We start from the raw sequence: 25,893 nt of genomic DNA on the forward strand, positions 1-25,893 counted from the left end.
TCCTTACTTTCCCCATCAACTTAGGAGTACTTTATAACTATGACAAGAGTATACCAAAAGATTTCTCACTGTTACAAAGTTAGTCAATAAGTTATATATAACAAGTCATTAAAATATCAAATGCATCATTTATAGGAGAGGGAAAAGAGGGAGAGAACCTGTCAATATTATCATATGCTAGCACTTAAAACATTTTTTTAACTCTAATAAAACTTCCTCATGACCCAGAGGATAAATTCTACTTGTTACTGCCCAACATTTCTGGTACTTCCACCCAAGTATGACTTCCTTTTTACACTCAAGTAGAACCTGGATACCGAAAATGTGAACTGATAAAATCTGTCAACTGAAATATTTTGCAAACTATATGACTCAATGATGAAAGAGAAGACAAAAGATACCACTACAGTTCGCATACACCTTTAGTCAACTGAAGGCACATTTTCTCAATAATAGGGGACCCACAGAATGAAGTGGCCACTGTGCCCAGCCCAATTTTTCATCTTTCTAAATTGAGTTTTAGGAAGGCATCAGAAGCACAACTTTAAACGAACTTTATAACATGAAGTAATTGTTTTTTGGTTTGTGGTTTCTTAAGCATAAGCATAAATTAAAAATCACCTAAACCTCAAGTCAAAATAAACTTCCCCAAAACAACACAGGAAAAAGATTATAAAGCACAGTCTTAGGTAAAAGCTCTTTTAGAACTCTCCTTTCTCTCTTCACATTTTTTAAAGGTAAAAATTTCCCTAAAATTTGTACATTTAAATATAAAGCTAAATGAGGCCGGGTACTGTGGTTCACACCTGTAATCCCAGCACTTTGGGAAGCCGAGGCCGGTGAATCACGAGGCCAGGAGTTCAAGGCAAGCCTGGCCAACATGTTGAAACTCCGTCTCTACTAAAGTTACAAAAAGTTAGCTGGGCATGGTGGCAGACACCTGTAATCCCAGCTACTTGGGAGGCTGAGGCAGGAGAATCACTTGAACCCAGGAGTCGGAGATTGTGGTGAGCTGAGATTGTGCCACTGCACTCCAGCCTAGACAACAAGAGCAAAACTCCGTCTCAAAATATATATATATATGTATATATAAAGCTAAATGATAAACATGTGGATATAAAACAACAATTTAGAAACAATCTTGAGATTTCCATGGACTTCATGGATAAGACTGAACCTCAGGATCAAACAAAACTGCTTTTTCATGCACCCTAGGCTGCTTTCACCTCAAACTCTACCATTTTTTCCACTCTGAAGACAGCTTAAATCTTAACAAAACATAGCTAATGACAACTGCAGAAATAACAGATGCATGAACAGACCAATCAATACAACTCACACACAAACATTTAAACCACTGGTTCTCAAAATGAGGTCTGTAAACCTGAGAGTCTTCGAAACACTTTCTATGAAAGAGTGAGAAGTACCTTCACACTGTATGCCTTTTTCACTGCGCTGACATTTGCATATTTTCAAAAATTTTTAATTGGGAGGCCATCAGGCTGAGATGGCTCCAGTGCCTTGGCTTCCTACATGAGTGAACTGAAACCCAATGTCAACAGTAAGATGACTAATCAAAACCCGCCAACTAACCTCTAACTAGGAACTTTCCACTGTATCATATCCAAATAAGGCAAATGCCTACCCAATCAAGTTATTTCTTTACTTCTGCGTTTAGCCTATAAAAGCCCCAATGCTCAGGCTGCTAAAGTGGAGCACTCTGAACCTCCTCTGGTTTTGACTGCTGCCTGATTCATGAATCCTTTAATGCTCAAATAAACTTAAAATTGTTGTCTAAAGTTTTCAACAATGATGATGCAAAATCAATGGCAGAAAAAGCTGCTTGGGGTAATCTTAGCATAAGTCCAGGCAAGTAATACTGTGGCCACTGCATTCTTCCTTACCAGCCACTTGAAATTTTTTAAAAAGGGGCCAGTCTATGATAGACAAGCAGAAAACAATGATTAATTTCATCTTATTCCATGAGTACATTTCTTTTTTAATATTCAGTGTAAATGGGAAGTACTCATAAAGCACTTCTGCTGCATAGCTTATCTTGTTTGAGAGCTAAACTAATCACTTCTATTAAGGAATACCATTTTTACTTGAAAGATAGACTCAAATCTAAACCATGGTTATTAGGACTTGAACACTGGCAGACATTTTCTCAAAAATGACCAAGACTCTACCTTTAAGAAAAACTGACAATATAAAATTTGAATTTTCAAGCGAAAATCAAAATTCTGGAAAACCTGTATCCTCCTCCATAAGCTCAAAGGCATCTAAATACTTAAAGATGCTTCTGATGCAATCAATAGTGATATTAAAGAATGTGAACTTTAACAAATGTGCCAACATCTGAAGATCTACAGAACTCAGGGAAGCAATCTTTTCCAAATGACCAATATACCATATCCCATCCCCATCATGGTCCTCTTCCCTGGGTCACAGGGGCAGCCCCATCCTTTGAATGGTGGAAGTAGCCACACCCCTACGACTTACACACTCTGTGCTGTGGTAGAGATGGTGCTGCCCATTATCACACCAGAGCCATACCTAAAGTGGCAGAAGAGTATGGTGCCAGGCATAATGGAATCTTGCCAAGGTCCCCAAGGTCCCCCATCATTGGTGGCCCCTCCTTTGCATTTAGGGCCTCTCCATAGGCCCTTGCACTCAAGGCCTGTAATTGATTTCTGAATTGCCTTCAGGGTCTTTTTTTTTTTTTTTTTTGAAACAAGGTGCCACTTAGTTGCCCAGGCTGGAATGCAGTGGCACGATCGTGGCTCACTGTAGCCTGGACCTCCCATGCTCAAGCAATCCTCCCACCTCAGCCTCTTGATTCACTGGGACTACAAGCACATGACAGTATGCCCAGCTCATTTAAAAAATTTTTTTGGCCACACATGGTGGCTCATGCCTGTAATCCCAGCACTTTGGGAGGCTGAAGTGCGTGTATCACGAGGTCAGGAGTTCAAGACTAGCCTGGCCAACATGGTGAAACTCTATCTCTACTAAAAATACAAACATTAGCCAGGTATGGTGGCGTGCACCTGTAGTCCCAGCTACTCGGGAGGCTGAGGCAGAAGAATCGCCTGAACCCAGGAGGTGGAGGCTGCAGTGAGCCGAGATCACACCACTGCACTCCAGCCTGGGCGACAGAGCAAGACCTTCCAGCCTCTACCCATTACCCAGTTCCAAAGCAACTTCCATATTTTAGGTATTTGTTACAGCAGCACCCACTCCTCAGCACCAATTTTCTGTCTTGGTCCATTCAGGTTACTGTAACAAAATGCCATACACTGAGGAAACAACAGAAATTTATTTCTCATAGTTCTAGAGGCTGAGAAGTCTGAGATCAAGGCGGCAGCGGATTGAGTGTCTGGTGAGGGCCCATTGATAGACTTTTCACTGTGTTACCATTGAGTGAAAGGGGTAAGGAGTCTTCTCTCAGGCTTTTTATAAGGGTTCTAGTCTAATTCATGAGGACCCCACCCCCATGGCCTAATAACCTCCCAAAGGCCCCACTTCCTAATACCAAAACTTCCAGATCATAGCAGCAACAGATTTCATGCAGAAGAAAATGTAAGAATCCTTCACCATAGAAATTCAAGAGATTTGCAAAAATGTAAAACATTGCCACTAAAAAAGTTTAGGGAATTAGAAAACACAATTACTTTTCATTTAAAAAAAAAATTATACTAACGTGATAGGTTTATTGTTACTTTAAAAAACTAAACAAGGCCCAGTAATCCCAGCACTTTAAGGAGACCAAGGCTGGAGAATCACTTGTGCCCGGGAGCTTGAGACTGGCCTACGCAACATAATGAGACCTTGTATTTACAAAAAATATAAAATATTAATCAGGCGTGGTGTTGCATGCCTGTAGTCCCAGTTATTCATCAAGCTGAGGTGGGAGGACTGCTTGAGCCTGAAAGGTCAAGGCTGTAGTTAAGCCATGATCATGCCACTGCACTCCAGCCTGGGCGACACAGCAAGACCCTGTCTCAAAAAAATAAAAAATTAAATAATTTTTTCTCAGTTTTAATTCCTAATATCATAAACACCAATAGATATAACATCTGAAACAGAAGTTCTTTAGGGTGCCCAATAATTTTTAAGTGTGTAAGGGGATTGTATAACCAAAATATCTGAGAAGCACTAACTTAAAACTAATAAAGGAGAAAGAATTTATTAATAAAAATCCAAGAGGTCATAAATAGTTACCTTTTAGCTACAAATAGAAGCACCCAGGCCAGGTGTGGTGGCTTATGCCTATAGTCAATCCCAACACTTTGGGAGGCTGAAGTAGACAGATTACTTGAAGCTAGGAGTTCTAGACCAGCCTGGCCAACATAGTGAAACCCCATCTCTATTAAAATTACAAAAATTAGTCAGGTGTGGTGGCACACATCTGTAGTCCCAGCTACTTGGGTGGCTGAGGCACGATAATCCCTTGAACCCTGAAAGCAGAGGTTGCAGTGAGCCAAGATTGTGCCACTGCACTCCAGCCTGGGTGACAGAGCAAGACACTGTCTCAAAAAAAAAAAAAAAAAAAAAAGCTTCCTTCCAAACTACAACTTGGCAAAGAAATACTCCCTGTAGTTAAATATTCTCAGTTTTTATTTCTAACATGGTAAATACCAACAAGTATAGTACACATTAACATAAGCTTATTGGAGTCCTCAATAACTTTTTATAAGGGTACTAATGTTTGAGACCAAAAGTTTGAGAACTGGTAACTTAAACCATCTCCCAAGTGTTTATTTCTCTTAGGATTCCAACATACTTTCCTAGGCTACTTCTGAAGAGAAACACAAAGCAGGCTACCTAATATTTCCAATAAATGTTTGCAACTACTTCATAGGAATACTCAAAAAGATGACATGTTAATTACTAAAAGTTCAATCTCCAGTTTCAAATTCATTAAGAGCTCACTATATACTAGGCCCTACGCATTCTAGGGAAATTTCTCCTCCTTTCATCCAAGATAGATAATCAAGCAATGTATTTTATATTTCTTCTGTCTCAGAACACTGACACATTTGCTGTACATGTAATTTTAATCATATTAAGTTGAACATTCAAGAACATTCCATCTTGCTTCTAAAGCTCCATTTATTCAACATGTAATACTTTACTGAGTGCCTATTCTGTAGCAGGCACTATCCTAAGTGTTATAAATACGTGAGTAAAGAAAATCCTGCTGTCTCATGGTTTACTTTCTAGTGCTGGAAGATAGACAATAACAATAATAAACATATGTTAGATGGTTATAACAGTTACGGACAAAATAGAACAGGGTAAGGGAGATCAAGAATGGGGGATGAGGAGGTTATCACCGAGAAAGTGACATTTGAGCAAAGAAAGGAACATACTGAGAGAACCATGCAGCTATCTAGGGGCACATCTATCCAGACAGAAGGAACAGTCCAGTGCAAAGGTTCAAATAGAACATGACTGGTGAATTAAGGAATTCTGTTATGGCCAAAGGAGAATGAGCAAAGAGAGAGCAGGCAAGAGATAAAGGAAAAAAGGTGCAGCAGTTAGGGGTGGGATGGGGCAGACTGTGTATATAGAATCCTACAGGCCATTTAAGAATTTTGGCTCCTTCAATAGAGAGACATTAAAGGGATTTAACCAAAGGAATGAAACACTCTTACCTCTCTGAAGAGTTCAGAGAAAAATAATATAATAAATGATCTTAGTTTTTTAAAACAATGAACATGTTATACTAATGAAATCAGCTAGATTCAGCAAAGTACTTCTATAATTTATAAGAAACAAGAATAAGAAGCTTAAGTGGATTGCTGGGAATTAGAAATAATATACTTCAATGGGGGCTCGGTGCAGTGGCTCACACCTGTTATCCCAATACTTTGAAAGGCCAAGACGGGTGGATCACTAGGGGTCAGGAGTTCAAAAGACCAGCCTGGCCAACGTGGTGAAACCTCTTCTCTACTAAAAATACAAAACTTAGCCAGGCATGGTGGTGGGCGCCTGTAATCCCAGCTACTCAGGAGACTGAGGCAGGAAAGTCGAGAACCCAGGAGGCAGAGGTTGCAGTGAGCCGAGATCACGCTACTGCACTCCAGCCCAGCCTGGGCGACAGAGAGAAACTCCATGTGAAAACAAACAAAAAACAAACGGATATCCTTGTTTAGCAGAGAGACATGCAAAAATAAATATCTCTAAAAATATATAAAAAACCCTAATCGCTCTTTCTGAAAGGCTCCTGTTCCCTCTTTTTTTTTTTTTTTTTGAGACAGAGTCTCGCTCTGTAGCCAGGCTGGAGTGCAGTGGCGCACTGCAAGCTCCACCTCCCGGGTTCACACCATTCTCCTGCCTCAGCCTCCGGAGTAGCTGGGACTACAGGTGCCCACCACCGTGCCCAGCTAATTTTTGTTTTGTTTTGTTTTTAGTGGAGATGGGGTTTCACCGTATTAGCCAGAATGGTCTCACTCTCCTGACCTCGTAATCCACCCACCTCAGCCTCCCAAAGTGCTGGGATTACAGGTGTGAGCCACCGTGCCCAGCCTGTTCCCTCTAACTAGCTGTATGCTTCATTCCACTTCAGTTTTTCATTTGCTTATCTCTTATTAAGCACTTATGAAATGGCATGCATTTTGATTTACTTTTAATTTCATAGAGGACACATCTATAAACAACTTCAATCTTGAGCCTCTTCTCAAGCAGTAATAACATCCGTAAAACTAAATTGCCATTAAAATAAATGTAAAAATAGGTAATTTATAAAAAATTTTAATATGAGCATCTTTAATAACAAATAGAATAAAAACTGAACATAGTCTGAAGGTACTACGTACTGTGGATATTTTTACTTTCAAGAGAAGAGTTAAATTATTAACATTTTCATAAATAAAATAAATGTTAACTAAAAAAACAGCAGGTACCTCTACTCTGATGACATGTAAAGGGTTTTATTTACCTGAAAAGCACTATAATGAAGCAATAGATACCACCAAAAAAGTAATCATGGGTACTTTTTAATCTTTATACATTTTATCAGCCAAAACTAAAATAAAAGGGAAATGCATAGATATCAACTGAAACACATAAAAATCACTAAATCTAGAAGACCACAATGGTAGACATACCTGTTTCTGCTGCCGAATATCCCTACTCCAACATTTTGGTAATCCCCCTATTTTCCTGTGGGAAACTAGCTCCTCCCTCCATCCCACACAGTCCTCAGATACACATAAATCACAATGACCAGTTCTACACTGGCCATGGGAATAGACACGCAACTAAATTTAGGGCAGACCCTCTCCCCACCACCCCACAGCTATCTGCTCCAGAGCAGAATAACAGACAGAAGCCGTCAGAACTCTCACAGCAACAGCCACATGGGGAAGAGGTTATTCCATGCCTCCGTGTTTCTAAATTTCCCAGAGCTGCCCATGTTCTGATCTTTGCATTTCCATTTGACTGTAGCCCAGAATCCTTCTTACGAATAAATTGCTTTTTCTATACTTTAACTAGAATCTATTTCTAGGAGCTGCAATTAAAGAATCCTAACAACTGGCCAGGCATGGTGGCTCATGCCTATAATCCCAGCACTTTGGGAGGCCAAGGTGGGCAGATTACCTGAAGTCAGGAGTTCGAGACCAGCCTGGCCAACATGGTGAAATCCCGTCTCTACCAAAAATACAAAAATTAGCCAGGCATGGTGGTGTGGGCCTGTAATCCCAGCTAATCGGGAGGCTGAGGCCAGAGAATCGCTTGAACTCAGGAGGCGGAGGATGCAGTTAGCCAAGATCATACCACTGCACTCCAGCCTGCGTAACAGAATGAAAACATCTCAAAAAAAAAAAAAAAAAAATCCTAACAACCACTAAATCTCCAAGGAATCCTTCTAAAATGACTGTGTTGGAGCAAAGGGACTGTGTTGGAGCAAAGGAGGATCCTCTACAAAACCAGACAGATGATCAAAGAGAAGCTATTAGTAATACATAGTATTTGAAACAATACTTAGCCTTGCTGTTAATTATATAAATAAACACACTTAATGAATTCACTTGTCTAAATCAGCACTGTCCAAAAGAAATTTCTGCAATGATAGAAATGTTCTATATCTGCACTGTCCAACATGACAGTCACTTGCCACACGTGTGGCTACTGAGCACTTGAAATGTAGGTGGCACAAATATGGAAGGAATTTAAAATTTTTATTTAATTTTAGTTCGTTTAAGTTTACATTTAAATACACACAAGTGGCAAGGCACAGTGGCTCACACCTGTAAGCCCAGGAGCTCAAGGCCAGCTTGGGCGACATGCTGAAACCCCACCTCTACAAAACATACAAAAACTAGCTGGGCATGGTGGTGAGCACCTGTGGTCTCAGCTACACAGGAGGCTGAGGCAGGAGGACTGCTTGAGCCCAGGAGGTAGAAGCTATACATGAGCTGTGATTGTGCCACTGCACTCCGGACTGGATGACAGAGTGAGAGACCCTATCATTAAATAATAATAATAAAAACACAGAAGGAACTAGTGGCCACCTTATTGGAGAGTAGAGCTCTAAATTAACAAAATTAATGGCTGGGCACAGTGGCTCACTCCTGTAATCCCAGCACTTTGGAGGCCGAGGCAAGCAGATCACTTGAGGCCAGGAGTTTGAGACCAGCCTGGCCAACATGGTGAAACCCTGTCTCTCCTAAAATACAAAAGTTAGCTGGGCATGGTGATGCACATCCATAGTCCCAGCTACTTGGGAAGCTGAAGCATGAGAATCGTTTGAACCCAGGAGGCAGAGGTTGCAGTGAGCCGAGATTGTGCCAGTGCACTCCAGCCTGGGTGACAGAGTGAGACTCTGGTCTCAAAAAAAAATAATAAATTAATTAACAAAATTTAAAACACCCATTTAAATCTATTGCTGTAAGGTCCTCAAGAAAATACTGCTAATGACAGTGTAAACTGGGTCACGTCCTTTAAGCAGTCTGGAAATATTTACCAAAAGCCAGAGAAACGTTCACTCTAAAATTCCAGTAAATTTATCCAAATAATTTAGAAGAAAGAAAAAAGAGCCAAACAACAAAGGTGGTTTTTTTTTTAGCAGCAGTACAGTACTGACAAGCCAGCTAAAACAACTCAAAATATCAAGAAAAAAGAATGATAGGATATAGTTAAATATCTGAACATACAGATAATATTTTAACATACAATTAAAATACAGTTAAGAGACCATCAAAAAAATAAATTAGGAGGTCATGTAAACACACATAAAAGCAAAAACAGAATGTTAAATCCAGCAAAAGAGAAAATAAACATGTTAACAAAACAGAATTATGATCATGTTTGAAGAAACCATACATAATATAAAGATCCAAAGGCCTATGGAGAAATGTAATAATTGTATTTAGCAGCAGACATTTTAAATTACTTCATAGTTTTCCTGAATGGCAATAGATAGCTCTTCCCTTAGGTATTACCAGTTACTTTTAAATGACATTTTGCTTTCTCACTCAAATTATTATTTCCTCTTCTTTTTAAACACCATTCCACTGAACACAAATTAAATTTTAAAAATCTAGTGGACTAAATATACAGCTGTATCCTCCTAATTAGAAAGCGTTAGTAAACAATGGAGCTTTACAGAGAACTAGCATAGAATTTAGCAGACCTAAAGATATATATGGGGAGTATGACAATGTAAACTGGCTCACGTCCTTTAAGTAGTCTGGAAATATTTATCAAAAGCCATAGAAAGGTTCACTCTTTCTCTTGAGTTCTCTAAAGCTTCCTAAATAGTGTGCCCAATGGTCCCAGCTATGTGCTGGGATAGGGCCTTCAGCCTACCACATTTATCGAATTTACCCAGTACGCCATGTAAATATTATCATTTTATACATGAAAAGAATTGGAAAGCACTATCTTTTTTTTTTTTTTGAGACAGAGTCTTGCTCTGTCGCCCAGGCTGGAGTGCAGTGGCACGATCTCGGCTCACTGCAAGCTCCGCCTCCCGGATTCACACCATTCTCCTGCCTCAGCCTCCTGAGTAGCTGGGACTACAGGTGCCCGCCACTGCGCCCGGCTAATTTTTTGTATTTTTAGTAGAGACGGGGTTTCACCATGGTCTCAATCTCCTGACCTTGTGATCCGCCCGCCTCGGCCTCCCAAAGTGCTGGGATTACAGGCATGAGCCACCGTGCCCAGCCTTGGAAAGCACTATCTTAATGGATCAGAGTTCCATCCTTACAGCCTAGATAAAACTAATTGTAGCCTGGAAGCAGGATATACAAGTCAATTCAGCCACTGTATCCTTCTCTAACAATGCTACTTCCACAGGTTCTGAAATTTTATCCAGCCCAATTAATAAGCTAATACAAAACAAACTTTAAGAATAAATTTGTAAGAGGTTACGTTTTTGAAAAAATGGTATTAACACTAGTAACTGAAAATTCCTTAGCAAGACTGCATCTTGAAATTTTACTTCTTGCTCTTTTTCACAGACAAATGCCAAACTTTCACATAGTTTGTGTTCCTGAGTGCTTGAGTGAGTCTACACTTAGAATGAAATACTCAAAAGCTAAAGTTCACTCAACTGAGCTATTACCTTGTTGATGCCGTAACACTATTTGATTCCAGGATGTTTTCAGTCATCCTTAATTGTACCACCTCTGGCATGTCATTTGATTTTTCTGCACCCTCTTCTGGAAGTTCTTCAATATGTTCCAGCTTCTCATCTTCCTCTTCTTCCTCAGAAAGTTCATTAACCTATATAAATAAAAGGAAATTCAGAATTAAAATGTGATGAAACTGTTAACACATCTAAGACATACTAGTCTATGAAAATTTTAAACACAAACAACTCATTTTTATTTCCTCATTTCCTAAGATCAATCTCTCTTATGGAGTAACTGTCAACTTTCTCATATCAAAATAAAATTGCAACCAGACAAATGTAACATTTTGAAGCTAGATTAGTGTATCACTAGTTGCAAATTAGTATATTAGTATATACTAATTTTACAATTAGTATATCTAGGAATATAAGTAAGCCTATAAGGTATAGTTAACATTAAGAAAACTTAATTTTCTAACTAGGTTTGTAAATGTAACACTTACAACAGACTTTTAATTGATCTGATTTCCAGGTGCCTTAAACAAGTCATTTTAATACAGTAAGTGTGAAAAACGAAGGGCAAAAAAATGTTGCCTTAAGATGTTAGCTACATTTTAGAAAATGTCAGCTAACTTCTAAGTGATTCAGATTGAATTATTCATGAAGAGATGGGATCCTACGACAAGGAAGAACTCATATTTTGACCAGTAAGCACAAGTCAAGGTTATAATTATCTTGCTAGCAGCAGCTCTAAAATGTCCTCCATTATCAAACTGGCTACGTACGTAATCACTCTAATAAAAAGATACTGAAATATTAGAGAAAGAAAACCAGCGAAATACTTTCAAATGAGTTTTTAAGTTATCCCAAAGAAGAAACTATCTATAGAATGGCTTAATATAAACTAATACTAGTCATTAAAGACTCTGAGCAATAAAAGTATGCTTTTTCTCCGTTCTAGAAAAATGCAATAGAAATACCTAGAATATATGTGTTTACTACTACATGTAACAGTGGTGTTTTTTCTGATGGACAAATACAGTTACTAGAATACTATCAGAAAGTAAAACTACAACCAAAAGAAAGTTAATTACACTGTGATATTCTATCACACTCCTAATCAACAAGTACAGAGTGCCTATTTTAATGTGTAATACAGGCTGGGTACAGTGCCTCACACCTATAATCCCAGCACTTTTGAGAGGCTGAGGGGGTTGGAACACTTGAACCCAGGAGTTCCAGACCAGCCTGGGCAACATGGTGAAACCTTGTCTCTACAAAAAATACAAAAATTAGCCAGGCATGGTGGCATGTGCTTGTAGTCTCAGCTACCACTTGGGAGACTGAGGTAGGAGAATCACTTGGGCCCAGGAGGTCGGGGCTGAAGAGAGCCATGATTGTGATGCTGCACTCCAACCTGGGTGACAGAGTAAGATTCAGTTTCAAAACTGAATAAAGTATAATACAGTAGTTAAAAGCTAGGCCTCAGAGGCAGAAATATCTATATTCACACATCCCTACTTGCCCCTAACTTTCTCTGGCAGCTTACTTAACTTGACCAAGTCTTAAGTATAAAATGGAGATGCTATACTAACTACCTCACAGAGCTGGTTGAAAGGATTAATATACATAACCTCTTCAGCAATGTCTATACATAATAAGCAATAATGCCTATCATTATAACTGAAATTGCTGTCATTTCTTTAACAGCATAGATCCTAGTTTCTACATGTAACATCATTTTTTATATCAATGAAGACAGTATCCACCATCCAAACTACCTAAAGCAGGAGGTCTCAACCACAGGTCTATCGAGGTCACTAGTCAGATGGGTCACTAAAAAGTCATTATTAACAATAGTTAGGCCAGGCACGGTGGCCCATGCCTGTAATCCCAGAACTTTCGGAGGCCAAAGGGTGGATCACTTGAGGCCAGAAGATCGAGACCAGCCTGGACAACATGGTGAAATCCAACCTATACTAAACATACAAAAATTAGCCAGATGTGGTGGCGTGTGCCTGTAATCCCAGCTACTCGGAAGGCTAAGACAGAATTGCCTGAACCCAGGAGGGAGAGGTTGCAATGAGCCAAGATCGCACACTGCACTCCAGCCTGGGCAACAGAGCAAGACTTTGTCTCAAAAATAAAAACAAAACAGTTAGTGAACCATTTAGTTCACATGTAAAGTACATGCAGCAGATTCTGTGTAATTCGTTGTGTTTATAAATATCTTTCCTAGTCCATCCCACATTATGTTGATGAAAAGGACTGAAAAATCATTGGCTTAAGTGATTAACTGAGAGGTAAGATTTCAACACAAAGGTGAAAATCTCAAATGATAGATCAGGTTTTAAAGTAGATCAAATGAGAAATTATCCTCTTTCCCCATCTATGTATTTAATTAACTAGTGAAGGTTGAGAGGATGTACTTAATATCCATTTCATAATCTAAGCAAGGAAACACTGGCCAAAAAAAAAAAAATGTTTTCAGAAGTATAAAAGGGGGCCAGGCGCGGTGGCTCATGCTTATAACCTCAGCACTTTGGGAGGCAGAGGTGGGCGAATCACCTGAGGGCTGGAGTTCGAGACCTGTCTGGCCAACATGGCGAAAGCCCGTCTCTACTAAAAATACAAAAATTAGCCAGGCATGGTGGCAAGTGCCTGTCATCCCAGGCTGGGGCAGGAGAATTGCTTCAATCTGGGAGATGGGGGTTGCAGTAAGCCAAGATCACACCATTGCACTCCAGCCTGGGTGACAGAGCAAGACTGTCTCAAAAAAAAAAAAAAAGGTGGGGTGGGGGGCAGGGACTTATTGTGGTTGATTAATAAAAGCTTGGGCACAACAGCAAAATATAAAAAAAAAAAATTTAAGAAGGCTTTTAAAACAGAATAAAAAATTACTCAGTTCACACCTTTTTGGTATAGAGATACTATTATTTTAACATATTTTTGTTTGGTTTTGAGACACAGTCTTGCTCTGTCGGTCAGGCTGAAGTGCAGTGGTACGATCTTGGCTCACTGCAACCTCCGCCTCCCAGGTTCAAGCAATTCTCCTGCCTCAGCCTCCTGAGTAGCTGGGATTACAGGCATACACCCCTACGCCTGGCTAATTTTCATATTTTCAGTACAGACAGTGTTTCACCATGTTGGCCGGGCTGGTCTCAAACCCTTGAACTCAGGTGATCCACCCACCACAGCTTTCCACAGTGCTGGGATTACAGGTGTGAGCCACCATGGCTGGCCTATTTTAACATGTTATATCACACTTTTTAAAATCATTTTATGGGGCCAGGTGTGGTGGCTCACACCTATAATACCAACATTTTGGAAGGCCAAGGCAGGAGGATTGCTTGAGGCCAAGAGTTCAAGACCAACCTGGGCAACATAGTGAAACTCTATCTCCACAAAAAATTTTAAAAATTAGCCAAGCATTATAGCACATGCCTGTAGTCCCAACTACTCAAGAAGCTGAGGCAGGAGGATCATGAGCCCAGAAGTTCAAGGTTACAGTAAGTTATGACCATGCCACTGCACTCCAGCCTGGGCAACACAGTGAGACCCTCTCAAAAAAATAATAAAATCATTTCGTGTCTAAAGTCAATAGCTCCGAGGAACTATGAAAGCATTATACTTGAATATATCGAATATATTCAATTCAATAAGCTTTATAGAAATTGACAGTCTCTAGTATTTTCAACAATAATCATCAACTAAAATATGACATGAACAATTAATTACCCTGTGGGTTTTTTTTCTCTCCCCTCTCAAGGCCTCCCAAAGTAACTTCCTGCACTAAGAACTGACTCAATTATTTTGAGCTAAACTAAGCATTAAAGACTTGGATTAAAATGCTGTCTTACCCCACACTAATATTCGAAGTTCTTCTTGATCCTCTCCTTGTCAACCTGACCTTCTGCTTATCAACACTATTTTGTTCAGAAGTTATTTTGAACTTGCTCTATGTATGCAGCAGCCTCAACTCCACTTATGGAAAACCTCATCCATACTTACATGTCTTCTTTCTTTGACTGCTATAATTCCCTTCTCTAGGGCCTCGTGAAATGCCTGCTCTCCAGACTCCAGTTTGTGGAGAACGCTGCTACCTGTCTTCTCAAATGTATAAAGAAACATCATTATCACCTCCATCTTCAAACCATTCTATTGGATTCTCATTCATTTAAGGATCCATATGAAATCCATTTGACTCTGCATCATCCTTGAAGCACTCCCTGTTCATCATCTCCAGCCACCTATCTCTCTCATATTATTAATAAAAATATCTACTACCTGGAAAAGATTCTAATAGTCAAATATTTGCATTAATGGGATGAAACTATAAAAGAATTAAGTGCTGGATAAACTTTGCTTCCTTCAAATATTAAAATCAGGAGAAAAATCAAAGCACTGCCAAGACGGGCCAGGTCTACCCACATCTTTAAATATATAGACAAGAAACTGAAAATATTTAAGAACACAATCAAGTTGTGCTGAGTTTGAGGATATTTATGTCTGCTTAAATACCTTATCAATTCTGCCTCACAAATCAAACTAATGTTATCAAATCCACTTACAAAAAAACCTCATAAATCTGTAATTTTGTTACTTGTAAATCACATTCCAGAAACATAATAAAAATTGATAAGAAAATAGATTCTGAGACAGAATTGATAAAAAAAAATTGGTAAGAAAATAATTAGCAACATGGGACAAGATAATTAAATCTACAGCATGTCTCTCAGGACCCACTGCACTACTCCATTTATTAAGCTTAATTATACTAACATCCTTTTCTCTTTTTTTCTTTTTTTTTTTTGGAGACAAGGTCTCACTCTGTCACCAAGGCTGAAGTGCAGTGGCATGATCTCGACTCATTGCAACCTCTGCCTCCTGGGTTCAGGCGACTCCTGTGCCTCAGGGTCCAGAGTAGCTAGGACTACAGGTGTGTGCCACCACAGCCAGATAATTTTTGTATTTTTAGTAGAGATGGGGTTTTGCCCTGTTCATCAGGTTGATCTGAAATTCCTGGCCTCAAGCGATCTACCCATCTCAGCCTCCCAAAGTGCTGGGACTACAGGTGTGAGCTACCGCACCTGGCCTAATGTCCTTTTTTCTATCCATGGGCAAACATGCAGAATTCAACACTACCTTATGGTGCCTCACCATTCTATTTAATGTAAGGCACAATGTATTTTAAGTCAATTTTTCTAGTGCAAAAAAAAATACAAAACTACTGATGCAATACATGTGAGATACAGACATTTCAGCATACATCAGAAAACCATGGAAGAAAAGAAATATTGAATTATAGCAAAATATAAAACATAAGGCATATCCTGCAGACTTTAGAGAAGTCAAGATATAAATATTAAGTTGACATTACCAGTTCTTAGAAGTCAAATCATCTTAAAAATGTAAAAAATAAACGACACAAACATTATGTATATTATTTCATTTTTATCTGCCATTACGTACATTTTTGAAAATCACTGAACTGAAATATAAACAAAATAGGCCAGGTGCAGTGGCTCATGCCTATAATCTCAGCACTCTGGGAGGCCAAGGCAGGCAGATCACTTGATGTCAGGAGTTCGAGATCAGCCTGGCCAAAACGATAAAACCCAGTGTCTACCAAAGTGACTGTAGTCCCAGCTACTTAGGAGGCGAAGCACAAGAATCGCTTCAACTCAGGAAGTGGAGGCTGCAGTAAGCCAAGATTGTATCACTGCACTCCAGCCTGGGCAACCAGAGCAAGACTCCGTCTCAGGACAGGATGGAAGGACGGAAGGAAGGAAGGAAATAAAGGTGGCATGCAGAACTCCCCAAGAGGTAGATTTCTTTTGAGCATCAAAAGACATTAAAGGTTTAAGGCATACCTATCTACTTATCCTCTTCTTGTCATTTTGCTTCAAGCAAGAATAATTTAGAGATCTATCAGTTCCTTAAACCAAGTTTTTAAGTCAAGAACTGTGTATGATAACTGGAACCCCTCAAAAAATGTGCCAAGAGTTCTATGCATCACTAATTCAGGCTACAAATTCTACCCTTAATTTATTACATATACACACAGACACAGGTTTCATCCTCAGTCTACACACTGCAAGCTCTAATCTGGCATCTATTACTGTTCCTTTAAAGTTCCTGATATTTGGATAGGAAGAAAGAGAAATGAGAAAAAAGAGAAGGAGAGAAAGGGAAAGAGGGAAGAAGGGAGAGAGGGAGGGAAAGCCAAAGATAAAAATGCTTACATGGCTAGGCGCAGTGGCTCACGCCTGTAATCCCAGCACTTTGAGAGGCCAAGGTGGGTGGATCACCTGAGATCAGTCAGGAGTTCAAGACCAGCCTGGCAAACATGGTGAAATCCTGTCTCTACTAAAAATACAAAATTAGCCAGGCATGGCAGTAGCTGCCTGTAATCCCAGCTACTCAGGAGGCTGAGGCAGGAGAATCGCTTGAACCTGGGAGGTGGAAGTTGCAGTGAGCCTAGATCACACCACTGCACTCCAGCCTGGGTGACAGTGAGACTCCGTCTCAAAAAAAAAAAAAAAAAAAAAGAAAAAGAAAAAACCTTTACATAAAGAAAAGCTGAAGTATAAACTCCAAATATTAAAAAGTATTAGTCATAAAAGTTCACAAAAGCATCAAAACTCTTTTAAAGTTAGGCTGCCCAGAAAATAAAACTCTGAATCCACATAATGATATACAAGAACTATCAGGATTAATGAAAATCTGTTATGATCGACGACCTCTCAAAAGATGATGCTTTGTAATCTCACAGCAAATGAAGGGAAGCAACCATGCAAACCTGAATACATCTAAGAGTGACAGGGAAGCTTCTAAATATTACACCAGAAGCAGACAGATACCAAGATTATTCTGAGAAAACCAGAATGTACCACCCTCTTTCTAAGTGGGGACTGATACTATAAATCAAATAAATTTTAAGGTTCTACCCACACAATAGGAAACTACACAGGTGTAAAAAAAAAAAAAAATAACGTGCTCTCTATATTCTAATAAGATCTTCAAAACAAGGGGCAGAACAGTGTGGATAGTATCCTACTTTCTTGTAGAAAAAAACTGTTAGAAAATATTTACTTGTATTTGCTTTTAAAAACTGGAAAAACAAAAAACCAAGGGGAGGAAAGAAAGAAGGAAAAGGTGAGTATGGATGACAGCAAGACATTTTACCATATATTCTACCATTTTTAAGAAACAGGTGAATTATTATCCATTAAAAAAAGAAGTATCAGCCCCAACTAACACTCAAAATATAGGTGACTTCATAGGTTTTAACGTTAATAAAAGTTTGATGGCAAGCCACTTCACGTAAGTGCAGAAGAAAAACTACACAGACCTAAATCACAAATTTTAAACCTGAGAAGACTGGACTAACATGGCTTTACAATAAACTGTTAATTATTCAGCTTCAATATTCCCATTTCATAAAGGAGAAAGTTAAGTATGAGCCTTGTATAGTCTCAACCATCAAGATTATAAGTGGCTGGACGTAGTGGCGCATGCCTATAATCCCAAGGCTTTCAGAGGCCAAGGCAGGAGGCTTGCATGAGGCCAAGAGTTCAAGACCAGCCTGGGCAACATAACAAGACCCTGTCTCTATAAAAAATAAAACAATTGTGTAAAAGATTATAAGGTAACCTCAGAAAGAGATTTTAATATTCTAGAGTCACCAGAATTTAAAAATTACCTGCCACTTAAACTATTAATATCCAGAGGCTTTCCATTAATGATAATTATACTATTGTGTTGATTTGCTATATTACTGAAGAAAAACTTCAAATTTTTAAAAATGTATACCTAATCTTTCCCTCTACTTTAAATTTCTCACCCCTTGCCTATATTCTTCTATGCTAGCAGTTCCTCTGCAAAAAAACAAAACACAGCATTATCCTTACAAAATAAACAATAGTTAGAAAAAAACAAAAACAAAAAATCTCTACTGTATACTCTGATTTTAATGCCTTTTCCTTATTAATCGAATTATGGAGGACAGGATGTTGTTCAGGGAAAAAAAAAAATCATGAATGTGCCACCTACTGATTACATGTAATAATCAAGATAATTACTTCCAAGTCAGTACTTAAATTCCACTTATGCCTATGGCAAGTCTTTAAGAGCATATTATTCTTTTTTTTTTTTTTTTTTTTTTTTGAGACAGAGTCTCGCTCTGTCGCCCAGGCTGGAGTGCAGTGGCTGGATCTCAGCTCACTGCAAGCTCCGCCTCCCGGGTTCACGCCATTCTCCTGCCTCAGCCTCCCGAGTAGCTGGGACTACAGGCGCCCGCCACCTCGCCCGGCTAGTTTTTTGTATTTTTTTAGTAGAGACGGGGTTTCACCGTGTTAGCCAGGATGGTCTCGATCTCCCGACCTCGTGATCCGCCCGTCTCGGCCTCCCAAAGTGCTGGGATTACAGGCTTGAGCCACCGCGCCCGGCCAAGAGCATATTATTCTTAAAAAAAAAAAAAAAAAGAAAGAAATTATCCCTCCAAATAGAATATTCTCACCTGTTCAGTAATTGAACTCAAATCATTAGATGAAAAATCTTCCTCTTCATTCTCAAAAAACTCATAGTAGTTTTCCAGAAGTCCAGCCATTATCCTGCTCACTATTTCTTGCTCTTTCATATCTTCCACATCTGTGTAAATGCTAAGAATAAAAGTCCAAATTGAGAGTTCTTAAATCAATCACCGGTAAAGGTAGAAGACAACCAATGAGACACTTTATGAACATAGGCAATTTATGTCACCATTCTGTGCTTCCATTCTCCCATCTGTAAAATCTACCTAATTTGTAGCCTGTTCACAAAAATGTTGTAAGAATTAATTATATCTACTATAAAAAATAATTGTTCATCAAGCAACCTACAATCCTTGGGAGACAATATAATGATTCCATTTCACATATCTAATTTTTAAAAATTAAACAAAAATTTTTGAAACAACTTACTGGAAGACATCTGGACCAAAGACAGCAGCCAAAGAATTTGCAGACCAAATTTCTTCATGATGTGATGCTACATTGGCTAAAAATCTACACAGAAACTTTAACAAACTGTAATTAACAGGTGGAAGCTGCTGCAACAGGAACCTCAACTTTCTTCCAAATTCATCTTCATTATTATAATCTATAAAACAATAATGATAGGGTTTTTTTAAATAAAGGAAAAAGCAAAGCTCTGATATTTTGCCAGGTTCACATTACTCTACCCACATCACCTTTTTACTACAACAATTCAAAACCTCTTCACTTCCTCTACTGGGGCCAAATGCCTTAGGGCTTTCCATTTCACTTATGAAACAGAGAAGAGGTGGAGAAGGGGAGCTGGAAAAAAGGAACTCAACCCCTTAATTGCTGGAGGATGTTTTCTTCATCTATTACTCATTGGCCCCAATTCTCTACTTTTGTTTTTTTGTTTTGATTTTTTTTTAAATTCTCATCCTACTGTCTCCAGCATGACCGTACCTGTGTTTCCACACTAGTGCCAACTATAAAAGGTCAAAATGCACTGGCCATGCCAGACAATACAAACTACTAGTGAGCAAAGCAGAGATGCAATTTGAGGGGCTAATAGTATCAGCGATACCTTTCAGCTTGGAAAGGAAAAACAAGGAAAGAACAAAGTAACAGTGTGATTTTCTTCTCCTGGCTTCCCAAATAAACAATTAACTTCAGCAATATCAGTAGAACTAAATTAAAAGGTCTTTCATTTCTCGGTCTGTTTTTCTCCTCTAAATTTATGCTGGTTTCTGCTTATCAAGTAAACTTTATCACACAAGTTAGGCCTTGTATTTATCGTGTCAATGAGTTTTCACTAGCAGAAACTAGATCTGTATTAATTCCATTGATTGGTGAGGATCCCATTTGGGAGAAAAAAGTGCTCAGAGGTTCTCTCAAAATAAAGTGATTTATTGCTTCATGAGTAAAAACCAATTCAATTATGTTTCATTTTGTATTTTTATGCAGGTTCTTAAAATTATTTTACTGAAAAACTTTTGGTAAAAGGTTATGGTCATGATATTAGCCATATCTGCAAAATAATACTAGTCTAAAAAGTTTATCAGGAAATAGGACTCCAGTACTATGTTGATTAAAAAAAAATTATTTTGGGCCTGGTACGGTGGCTCACGCCTGTAATCCCAGCACTTTGCTGAGGCAGGCACATCGCCTGAGCTCAGGAGTTTGAGACCAGCCTGGGCAACATGGCGAAACCCTGTTCTACCAAAAATACAAAAATTAGCCGAGTGTACTGGCATACACATATGGTCCCAGCTACTCAGGAGGCTGAGGTGAGACAATGGCTTGAGCCTAGGAGGCACTGGTTGCAGTGAGCTGAGATCGTGCCACTGCACTTCAGCCTGGGTGACAGAGTGAGACCCTGTCTCAAAAATTAAAAAAAAAAAAAAAAGAAAACAAAATTTTTAAGTTTATCAGGAAAGGCTATAGTCACATGAGTTTTACTTAAAATTTAAAATGCAACCAATAACAACTCTTCTATACTTTGTAATATTACCAGCTGTCCATTCAAAAGTACTAGTACTTCAATTTTAAAATCAGATGGAATAGTCCCTGGATTAATGTTTAAATCACTGTACCTATAACTGATGAGAAATTTTAACAACCTAAGCATTCAACAGAAAAGGATTATTTTAGAAAATCACGTACCAAAAATGCAAGCATTATCAATATAATGAAGACACCAACACTGACAAATTTTACCTAACATTCTCTCCAGCTCTGTGGCACTTAATGCCTAGCATACCTATCCATATGTTTATTTTTATCATCTATTTATCCATCCTCCCTTTATCCTCTATAGCATTTCAGTTCTGTGAGGGCAGAGATTTTTTTTTCTTTGAAACAGGCTGTCGCTCCGGGGTGGAGTGCAGTGGCATGCTCACTGAGGCTCACCGCAGCCTCAACCTCCCAGGCCCAAGCGATCCTCCCACATCTACTTCCTAGGTAGCTAGAACCACAAGCAAATGCCACCACAGCTGGCTATTTTTTGAAGTTTTCGTAGCGACAGGGTCTCCCTATGTGTTCCAGACTGGTCTAGAACTCCTAGGCTCAAGTGATCCTCCCACCTCAGCCTCCCAAAGTGCTGGAATTACAGGTGTGAGTCACCACACACAGCCATGAGGGCAGAGATTTTCACCTAGTTTTTTTCAGTGCTGAATTCTCAGTATCTGGAGCAAAGGTCCACAGCCGGGGCTGAGGACCAGTCTGTGGCCTGTTAGGAACTGGACCATACAGCAGGAGGTGAGCAGCGAGTCAGATCAGCAGCAGCATTAGGTTCTCATAGGAGCAAGAACGCTACTGTGAACTGTGCATGCAAGGGATCTAGATTGTACATTCTTTATGAGAATCTAATGCCTAATGATCTGAGTTAGAACAGCTTCATCCCAAAACCATTCCTTCTCCCCATCAGTGGAAAAACTGTCTTCCACAAAACCAGTCCCTCGTGTCAAAAAGGTTGAGGACTGCTGGTCTAGAGCAATGCCTAGCATATAGCAGATGTTCAATACACATTAGTTGAATTCACTGAATGAATACACAGTAACTGAAAAAAGATGTTGAACATACTACACCATTTGACTTGATGGTGTGGTAAGCTTGTGGGCAATACTGTTTTTATTTGAAATACTATCAACATTATCCAAAGTTTTGTTGGGTACATTTCTTCTACACATTTATACCTATACTGGCCTGTTTCTGAAGTCTTCAAATAAGGCACAGAAGCACTTCAAAATACATTAAATATATACATACTTGCTTAAATTTCTTTCCTTTGGAGTCTACTTTCTAGTTAAATCATATCCAGGGAAAATAATGTATGTTTATCAGAGAAGTTTCCCCTAACAATTCCTTCAAGTACTGTAATATTTTCTGGAAATGTTCTAACTAATCCACAAAACTGCTAGCTATGTTTTCTACCAAAACACAATGGATAAGCAGTTGAACTAACCATTATGGTCTAAACCAGAAGTTGTCAACATCTGACAAATGAACGGCTGTCATGACTTTGGGGAAGACAGTGCCTATGGTAAAGCTAAACATCCTATAGTACACAACCCCCATCACAAAAAATTATCAAGCCCAAAATTAACAGTACCAAGGCTGTGAAACCCTAGTCTAAATGAAAAGTTTAACCACACCAGTGAATGCACTGTCCTGCTACCACAGAGAAATGAAACCACTTTTTAAAAACAAAAGCTGAAATGCAACTGCAACAGTGCTTCTTTCATGGTCTTAAAAGCAATAACTGGGCCGGGCGCGGTGGCTCAAGCCTGTAATCCCAGCACTTTGGGAGGCCGAGACGGGTGGATCACGAGGTCAGGAGATCGAGACCATCCTGGCAAACACGGTGAAACCCCGTCTCTACTAAAAAAAATACAAAAACCTAGCCGGGTGAGTTGGCGGGCGCCTGTAATCCCAGTTACTCGGGAGGCTGAGGCAGGAGAATGGCGTAAACCCGGGAGGCGGAGCTTGCAGTGAGCTGAGATCCGGCCACTGCACTCCAGCCCGGGCAACAGCGCGAGACTCCGTCTCAAAAAAAAAAAAAAAAAAAAAAAAAAAGCAATAACTGTCATGTATTTGTGAACATTAAAATATTATCATATTATTTATCTACAGCTGGGTGCCATGGCTCATGCCTGTAATTCCAGCACTCTGGGAGGCCAAGGTGGGTGGATCACTTGAGGTCAGGAGCTCGAGATCAGCCTGACCAACATGGTGAAACCCCATCTCTACTAAAAATACAAAAATCAGCTGGGTATGGTAGCATACACCTGTAGTCCCAGCTACTCAGGAGGCTGAAGCACGAGAATCACTTAAACCTGCAGAGGTTGCAGTGCACTGCAGAGGTTGCAGTAAGCCAAGATGGTCCCACTGCACTCCAGCCTAGGTGACAGAGCAAGACTCTGTCTCAAAAAATAAAAGAAACAAAATTATCTGCAGTAAACAAAGAGAGGAACCTTTGTTCAGAGATCTAGACATCTTCCCAAAAGAATAACTAAATGAATGAATGAAAAGATGATATTACAACATAAATGCAAATATCACCTCAACTACTACCACACCTAGCAGAATAGCTATTAAAGAAATGGGTGTATATGTGAGTATATGTGCACACATACATATACATGCCAATGATTATGTATGTGTAAGTGGAAAATAGAAGAAAACAGTGAATTTCTCATATTAAACATGAAAGCACTTATGGACCATAAGTATTTCTGCATGTCTTAAATTCCTTCACAAGTGAATGTTAGCATAAGAATAATTAATGAGATGTGTATTGTAATTCCATGAATGTCAACATGGTACATGGTGCTATCATAATTTTAAATGAAAACCAGGCCTTGGCTAAGACTGATACTTTTTCAAATAGGGTAAATGCGCGATTTTTGAAAGAAAAGAAGGGGTAGGATTGGTTTACAATTTATCATCAGAAAGTTGAGTCTTTGAAGAGGAACTTAGTTGTCCCAACAGTACATGATGCTGTCATAATTTTAAATGAAAACCAGGCCAGGTACAACGGCTCACTCCTATAATCCCAGTGCTTTGGGAAACTGAGACAAGAGGATCACTTGAGCTCAGGAGTTCAAGACCTGCCTGGGCAACATAGCAAGATCTTGTCTCTCCAAAAAAATAAAAAATTTTAAAAAATTAGCCAGGCAAGGTGGTGCGCCCCTGTAGTCCCAGCTACTCAGGAGGCTGAGGCAGGAGGATCACTTGAGCCCTGGAGATCAAGGCTGTAGTGAGCTAGGATCACACCACTGCACTCCAGCCTGGCCGACAGCAAGAACATTTTAAAAAACAAAACAAAACAAAAACAAAACAAAAAACAAATAAATGAAAACCAATTGAAATGACGATCCTAGTGAAAAATAAATAGTTTCTGATAGATACTACCCGTGAGTCAATGACTTTGCTTCCATTAAATCTCATTGCAATTATTAATTTATAAATTTTCATTCAGGACTGAAAGATTATCTGAATCTTGCAACTTTAAATACATGTCTGCAATTCAGCTAACAGAGGGAACATGGAAACCTATCACTATAAAGAGAATGGCTCTAGAGTTATCTAAAAAGGCTCAAAAAACCTTTATCATACTGGTTTCAGTTCATATTTAATAAATGCAAAATGCTTATTAGGTATCTCAACATAAACATTTGAAAACATTCCTGTAATAATAAAATGAATTCAAAAACTCAAAACAAAAAACCGTAATTTTGGGGGGAGAAAAATTAAAGTGATGAATTGAAAAAAGGGGAGCCTTACTAATAACATTTCACTTTAAAACCTGTTTTTTGATCCAGATTATACAGTAAAAGAACAGAACTGAATCAGGTTACCCATTCCTGAATATAGCAAGTTCAAAGTGAGCCTTATGATTTAGCTGTACAGAAAACATGTGTAAGAGGGTCACAGAACATCTCTGCATTGACCTTTATACATAAATCAAAGACACCTAATTAACTTAGGCTCACAGTTTAAAATTTAAGAAAAAGACAGATAAACATTTTCAAAAGAAAATACACTTTCTCTGACAACATAATACTTAAGGATATATACACACATATTACAGAATGCCCAGCTGTGATAGAGATAGGCACAAAGGAAGTAGTTATAATTTCTTAGCATAACTGAATTTCTTTAGAAGCCCCGATTCAAACAATAAATGAACTCCATAATACCAAAAAAGCCTGAAAAGGTATAAAATTCAAGAAATATATAATGTTATATGCCAACTTTATACATTTTCCTATATAATGAAGCATGTCCCTCCATTACAAATATATGAATACCATTTGGCTCTAGGAACAGAAGCATTTCCTCACTTCTTGGTTCTTTGACCTTTCTGCTGCCTCTACCCCTATTTTTCCCGTTCCTATTCCACTCTAGCTAAGCACTACTTTTTAGTCACCACCAAAAAAAAACCTAACAAAGATAAATCTTTTTTTGTTTCTTTGGCTTAGAGTCTGATGTTCAATTTGATATTCATTTCCTTTAGGTAAGCGTCCAAGAACAAGTTTTAGGTATATTCCAAGACTAGAATCAAAGTTATCTTCTTGCTTTTGCTAGGAAATTCTATCAAACCAGGGATAAGAAACCCTAATAGTGGTAATATCTCCACTAAGCAACACCTTTGGCTGCTATTGGACATTGTGCCACCACACACATTACCTTACATAAATTTCTCTTCTTTTTCATGACCCCTCCTACTCCTTGTTCTTGTCTCCTCCCTTTCCTCTTCTTCACCTTGTATCTTACACTAATAAGACCAAT

The 25,893-nt window shown here is 38.9% G+C and overlaps 1 protein-coding gene and 1 long non-coding RNA gene across 19 annotated transcripts in view; one reads left to right on the plus strand and one right to left on the minus strand.

Annotated features, from left to right (window-relative positions):
• FAM13B (family with sequence similarity 13 member B) overlaps nucleotides 1–25,893 on the minus strand; it is a 91,199-nt gene that overhangs the window by 48,296 nt on the left and 17,010 nt on the right. For 10 of the 18 annotated variants that reach the window (XM_078004282.1, XM_078004280.1, XM_078004272.1 and 7 more), the window contains 3 exon segments: nucleotides 19,549–19,726; nucleotides 19,107–19,248; nucleotides 10,577–10,737 (listed from right to left, as the gene is read on the minus strand). In XM_078004282.1, the coding sequence (XP_077860408.1) occupies nucleotides 10,577–10,737; nucleotides 19,107–19,248; nucleotides 19,549–19,726 (481 nt within the window). 18 annotated transcript variants of the gene reach the window in all.
• On the plus strand, nucleotides 15,371–16,846 carry LOC144341565 (uncharacterized). Its single transcript, XR_013418578.1, has 2 exons — nucleotides 15,371–15,437; nucleotides 16,332–16,846. It is a non-coding gene; the product is annotated as an uncharacterized LOC144341565 (long non-coding RNA).

The sequence above is a fragment of the Macaca mulatta genome, chromosome 6, assembly GCF_049350105.2.
Source record: "Macaca mulatta isolate MMU2019108-1 chromosome 6, T2T-MMU8v2.0, whole genome shotgun sequence".
NCBI lineage: Eukaryota > Metazoa > Chordata > Mammalia > Primates > Cercopithecidae > Macaca > Macaca mulatta.